The sequence below is a fragment of the Nelumbo nucifera genome, chromosome 1, assembly GCF_055504915.1.
Source record: "Nelumbo nucifera cultivar China Antique chromosome 1, China Antique-T2T, whole genome shotgun sequence".
Classification (NCBI taxonomy): domain Eukaryota; kingdom Viridiplantae; phylum Streptophyta; class Magnoliopsida; order Proteales; family Nelumbonaceae; genus Nelumbo; species Nelumbo nucifera.
Window position 1 is genome coordinate 158,289,201 of NC_142649.1, and position 6,584 is coordinate 158,295,784.

At 38.7% G+C, this 6,584-nt stretch overlaps 1 protein-coding gene across 1 annotated transcript; it reads left to right on the forward strand.

Annotated features, from left to right (window-relative positions):
- Positions 1-211: 211 nt before the first annotated feature.
- On the forward strand, positions 212-3,901 carry LOC104602834 (long-chain-alcohol oxidase FAO2-like). Its single transcript, XM_010266682.3, has 3 exons — positions 212-528; positions 853-1,125; positions 1,832-3,901. Exons 1-3 carry the CDS (start codon positions 304-306, stop codon positions 3,584-3,586), a joined length of 2,253 nt encoding a protein of 750 aa, XP_010264984.1. The 5' UTR covers positions 212-303; the 3' UTR covers positions 3,587-3,901.
- The last annotated feature ends 2,683 nt before the right edge of the window (positions 3,902-6,584 follow it).

The window sequence follows — 6,584 nt, forward strand, 5'->3', positions numbered from 1 at the left end:
TATCTCTTATTGGTTCTTACAATTCGTCCAAATTGATTTTGATTTGGACGGGTCCAGTCCAAAACCGGTCCGTTGACAACTTAAAAAGCTTGTCAGTTGTCACGTGGTGTTAATTAAAATAGATACGTAAAATTGCTACAGCACAATTCACATCAGTAATCGTCTTCAATTCCACTTCCACGTAGTGGGAGTCCTGCCATCCCAGTATATAAACATCCATTGATTCATAACCAAATCCAATCAATCCAATCATAGAGAATTTCATCAGGAAAAAAAAAAAAAGCAATAGCAGAGAAGCTTACAATGACAAGACAGTGTCATCCTCTGCTGAGAGGGGGAAGGAAAAAGGGCAACTACAGTCATGGGTTTTCTTATTATCAGATGGAAGCTCTCAGTGCCATTTGTGAAGCTTTCATACCTTCTATACCATTTGATCCTCTCCGAGCCACCGGCGGTGAAGGATCCCCCAACAAGAGTGTCCAGTCCTTCTACCTTGTTTCTGGGTCTCAGAAGCCCATTCCTGACGAGGTCTTGTTGATTGAATTCTTAATGATTTTGTTTTATGATCTCCATGATCTTTTTCCTTTTTCGGGTAAAAATTGATGTTTGATTATTAAAGAGTGGTTGATTCTTCGTTGGGTGGATCTGGATCGTGGGTGTTTCTTTTAATGGGTTAAGTTTTAGTTGTTTGTACCTCTTTAATTGATTAATGACAAATTATATTTTATTTTCAGACAGAGTTATATATGAATCTATTTTTAATGTTATCCATTATGTCTTTTTATTAATATATTTTTTCTTATATTGATTTTTTCAATATTTTGGTTCTCAAGTATCACATGGTGATTGTAGGTTGCAGAGCTTTTGGTCAGCAGAAGTTTATGGCATGCTGTTTTCATGGTGAAATTTCTTCTATGGATGCTGTCAACCAGATTAGGGACATCCTTACTTTGTGGGGTTCTCACTTTTGGTTGCGGATGGCCGTTTCTTTACAAGTTCTCAGAATTACCCTTGGAGAAAAGGGAACAGATTCTCCAGAAATGGTCGGGGGCGAGGTATCATAGACATTTAAGAATGTTCTTCATGCTGCTCAAAGTCTTCTGTATGTTAACCTTTTTCAGCATGGTAAAGCCTCTGACCAGTAAATTTTCTTATCTGTTTGAAATTTCTCTGATATTTCTCTATCTTATTATGCTCCTTCAATTTTCCGAGTTTAGTTCTGAGGAAAACATGAAGGGTGAAAGTAAAATTATTGGTTAAGTTTCTTTTGCTGAACTTCTGCTTTAAACAGTTTTCTCTTTATTTGGTAATTGCAAAAAGTAATCTGGTCTCAAGGGTAGCATTTTCTCCTTCCCAGAACTAGCTAATTTGTTCAAGTCCACAAGGGAACAGGACATTGTTTGAAAGACCTTATTACTGTTTACAAATACATAGTTCCATTTTTCCTTTTAGTTTTTCTTTCTCTCTCTGCTTCACTCCCCAACCCCATCCTTGGGCAATTTATATCCTTTTCTCAGATAGGTTTTTTCAATGCCCTTGAAGGACTTTGTTTTTCTTGCATTGAACAAAGGATTTTATTTATTTGACATATAGACCATACTCCGTGGCCTTTATAGCTAACCCTTGGGTTTAATTTTTCTGGAAACTGATTAGCTTTCTCAAGGCCTTGAAGGGAATTGTTCCCCGATTCTCAAAAGCTAGTGTTTGAAAATTATAAATTGGAGCACTGTAAATGATTATTCAATTGGTAAATCCTTTGGTTTCTTTTATGAAACTGCAGAAGAATGAAGTTCAAGTTCTTAAAATTGAATTTCATCTCTTTCTGTTGCAGACCAATGAAAACTCAGAAAACCCTGCATGGGATGCAATTGGGTATCATGTAGACACCGAACGGAGATCATACAAAACAGAGAGGAAGAGACCCCTCGAGAAGGGAATCATAGAAACCGTGAGTGAATCTGATTCAACCCTTGTTCAATCCCTCACCATAAAAGGTTTCAAAGTCACTCGAGGTCCAAGGTGGAACCTCCACAAAATTGAATGTGATGTTATTATTGTTGGTTCTGGTTGTGGTGGGGGAGTTGCAGCTGCAGTTCTTGCAAGCTCTGGACAGAAGGTAATAGTCCTGGAGAAAGGGAATTACTTTGTGCCTGAAGATTATTCCTCTCTGGAGGGTCCTTCCTTCAGTCAACTATATGAATCAGGAGGGATCCTACCGAGTCTTGATGGGAAGATTATGATGATGGCAGGATCAACAGTGGGTGGTGGCTCTGCTGTGAACTGGTCCGCATGCATCAAAACACCAAGTTCTGTGCTCAGGGAGTGGCATATGGATCACAAGATTCCACTCTTTGGTAGCTCTGACTATCTCTCTGCCATGGACACTGTGTGTGAGAGGAATGGTGTTACGGATACTTGCTTAGAGGAAGGATTCCAGAATCAAGTCCTTCGAAGAGGGTGTGAAAATCTTGGTCTGAAAATTGATCCTGTGCCACGGAATTCCTCAGAGAATCATTACTGCGGGTCTTGTGGTTTTGGTTGTAGAAGAGGTGATAAACAAGGGACTGATTCTACTTGGTTGGTTGATGCTGTTAATCATGGTGCTGTGATCCTAACAGGATGCAAAGCCAAGAGGTTCATATTGAAAAGAAACAAGTTTGGTAGTGCTAAAACTATGAAATGCGTGGGAGTGATTGCAAGAACTTTCAGTAGGAATATCAGAAACAAACTGCAAATTGAGGCTAAGGTAACAATCTCAGCATGTGGTTCTCTCTTGACACCCCCTTTAATGATATCTAGCGGGTTGAGGAATCCAAACATTGGTAAGAATCTACATCTTCATCCTGTAATGATGGCATGGGGGTATTTTCCTGATTCGATGAAAGAGTTTAAAGGGAAAACATACGAGGGAGGTATAATCACGTCATTACATAAGGTGGTCACAGAGAAATCTGATGATGTTTGTACTATCATTGAAACTCCTGCACTTGGGCCAGGTTCATTTGCTGCATTGTTTCCTTGGGTTTCTGGACTTGACATGAAGGAGTGCATGGTAAAGTATGCAAGGACTGCTCACCTTTTTGCATTGGTTAGGGATCAGGGTTCAGGTGAAGTGAAAATCCAGGGAAGGATAACATATAGGCTCAGTGAATTAGACAAAGAGAACCTTAAGGCAGGATTGCGAAGGGCATTGAGGATTTTGATTGCAGCAGGAGCTGTTGAGGTGGGCACCCATCGGAGTGATGGGCAGAGAATTAAATGCAGAGGGATTAAGGAAGAGGATTTGGAGGAATTCTTGGATACAGTTTCTGCAGTGGAAGGTCCAATGTCGAGGGAAGAGCACTGGACCATCTATGCTTCTGCCCATCAGATGGGGAGCTGTAGGATGAGCGCTAAGGAGAAAGATGGTGCAGTTGATGAGAACGGGGAGAGTTGGGAAGCAGAAGGCTTATATGTCTGTGATGGAAGTGTTTTTCCAAATGCACTTGGGGTTAATCCCATGATCACCATTCAGTCCATTGCTTACTGTTTGTCAAAGAAGATTGCTGAATCATTGGAGAAGGATAAATCCACCAAGAATAAATAATTTACATGGGAGAGTTGGAAGCGGAAGGCTTATACATGTCTGGTGAAAGTATATTTCCAGATGCAGTTGGGGTTAATCCCAGTATTGTCTGAGGGAAGTGTTTTGCCAAATGAAATTGGGGATAATCCCATGATCACCATCCAGTCCATTGCTTGCTTCTCAAAGAATGCTGAACTTTCAGAGAAGGGCCAATCGTCTAAGGACAAATAAATTCTGTCTTCATAATCTTTAGGTATCACTTCTGTTTAAGCTCTTAAGTTTTGTTAGAATGCATGTTATTGAATAATTAAGAGGTTATCTTATTTATTTTAATCAGTTCACGTGGCGTGTCTGTGATGTTCTGCAACTTGAACTAATTCAATAGCTATAACAATACGAAGTTGCTGGTGATGTCTCTGGGACTTTGTACCCCAGACGTGGGACCAAATTCCACTTTCAGAGACTGATATCTGACTGGTTTTCATTCCTCTAATTGTAAAATGTAAATACACAAGCATTTCTTTTCTTTTCCATCTTAGTTTTTGTAAATTGAAGTTCGAAACTTCAAGTACTCAATTCTGCAGCTTTTAAGAAACATTCTTAAGCCTGTGTTCGTATCATAGTGGAATTGGACTTAAGAGTAGGAATTGGGCGGCCAGCAATTTCTGTTTCTACCCATTTTTTGTTTATATTTAACAAAGGGCTGAAATGGAATGAAATTACCTCATTTTTTGCACAACTATTGGTAGATTTCAGCTGTGGGAGATCTGTAGATAGAAGCAGCTTTTATCTGAAAAAAAAAAAAAAAATCACTGAATGGAAGTGCAAGAAAAGCGTAGGAGATCCAAAAACTTGGTGCAGGGAAAGTTATAGCTATTTTCAATTCTCTCTTGTTTTTAATTTTAGTTGTAGAGTACCTAAAGTAGAATGGTTGGATCACTTACGTTTGGTGTTTTTGTCACAACTAACATGTTAGATGTTGAACTTGGAAAGCTCAAACTTCTTATTTCTATCTCTGGATCATTTCCACAGTATTAGACCTGTAATTTACTCTAGAATTTGGCCAACCTAACTTCTTTTTTCCGGGTATCTATTCAAACTTCAAACTATAGTAAACCGAGGTTTTCAAGGGCTAACATTACCTGTAAACATAGAGGAAAGGGAAAATCACGGATAGATGACTATCGAAAGAGCCCCTAAAATAAATTTAGCTTCTGGTTATTGTTCTGACATCTGGTCTAGACCGGCATACTTAAATGAATTCTAGTTCATCCAGACAAAGAAACGTGAACAGAAGTCGGTGTCCCTTCAACCAAGGATTATCTCAATTGAATGCCGTTTGTTTCTTAGACAAATGAGTAAGGATTAGCTGTCTCCCGGTTAGCTCAAGAAACTTTTAGCTCAGCTCAGTATTGAAGGTATAATTTCAAGTAAAAAGTATTCACTGTTACTTCATAGAGGTGAATCTACTATCAGAACTCGTCAAAAGAAGTTATTTTAAATTTGCTGTGGTTGGGCACAAAGGGTGCAGCGGCACAACTGAAGATGGACTGAAGAAGAATGCTAACAGTAAGAAGTCGAGAGATGGAACAGATTGGAGTTTGGCAATATCTTTCATCAAATCAAATCAAAGAGAGAAGAGATTGACAAACTGCAAGAGATTAAGTGTAGAGAATGCCAACCAGGAGAAACAGGAACAACAGGATGAGGCAACTGTAGAGAAGACTGGGTAACACCAATACTGGAAGGGATGATTTACTGTAAATCGTGGGTGTGTCAGAAGCTTTTGCCCCATAGAGAAGCATATCATTTATCAATGGCAAACCTGTTAGCACGCAGCAGGGGCACCCCAATGGCGCATTGCTTGCTTCCATTATAATTTACAGTAAATTATATTGGCTGGCTGTCCATTGCTAGGATCCTCGTTGTATTCTGCAATACTCTCTAAGTAATGAAGTTGCTCTACCTTTAACATCTATACTATTATAAAAGTGGATATTTGCCTTGGTTTTGGTGCAGATTATAAAAGTTCAAATATTGTTAATTTATATCTTTACCTTTAATTATACATGCACGTTCACACTAATAAAAAAGAAAAAAGAAAATATCAAGAGATGGATAAATTCTTAAGTGGACTGTAGAAACAGAAGCTATTTAGTTTAGAAAGCCCACATGACAAGACATGGGACCCGGATGAAGCAGGCTTTGAGGCCCCATACATGCTCCACAGCACATCCCAGCCATGCAATGGGAACACCTCCCTGCATTTGGAACATCGGCTACCAAAGAATCAATTTATCATTTTTAAAGAACTCTTACATTTCTAGTAGGATACAAAATATTAAAATCTCACCTACCAAGAATCAAGGCCCATAACCTCTATTCCAAGATCAAAGTATTCACAGTTAGGATGGATGGCTACTAACATTTTAAGTCGTTAAAATCCCCCAACTCTCAATATTTATCGACTCGCTGAACCACGATGCCAATACACTATGCACGATACAATGCAACATGAGATTGGCATTGGAAGAGATATTTAATTACCGTCTGTCGTGACTTGTGAAGCGAGGACATCCTACATTCAATGTCATAACAATTCAACATCGACCATTTTTACCGTTCTTTTTCCTTTGTCTACGCATTCTATATTTTTGTTAACCTTCATTATGGATTTCAGATTGAATTGATTTTCCATATATGCAGTAATAGGTGATAAAATGAAAGAAAGTGGACTAAAAGAGCATAGAAGACTCAATAGTACCCATAAGAATGAAGAAGAAATGAGTCAATGGGGGCTTGAAGGACCACGGATATAGTAAAATAGGCAATGGGTAAATATTAAAATTAAATAGAATCAAATGGCAAAACAAGATTCTATGTAACCAACCCGTTAATTGTTATTGTGACAAGGCTTGGATGATGATGACGATATCCTCGAACTAGTCAAATATGATCTAAGAAAAGGAAATGCGTTAAAAAGGATTGATTGCTTTGGCACACATGAGAGAGAGAGAGA

What these genes read in the sequence shown, in the direction of transcription:
- LOC104602834 (XM_010266682.3), top strand. Translation starts at nt 304, where the DNA reads ATGACAAGACAGTGTCATCCTCTGCTGAGAGGGGGAAGGAAAAAGGGC. An exon ending in AGAAGCCCATTCCTGACGAG is followed by an intron (nt 529 to 852) that starts GTCTTGTTGATT and finishes TGGTGATTGTAG; the next exon opens with GTTGCAGAGCTTTTGGTCAG. An exon ending in TGTTAACCTTTTTCAGCATG is followed by an intron (nt 1,126 to 1,831) that starts GTAAAGCCTCTG and finishes TTTCTGTTGCAG; the next exon opens with ACCAATGAAAACTCAGAAAA.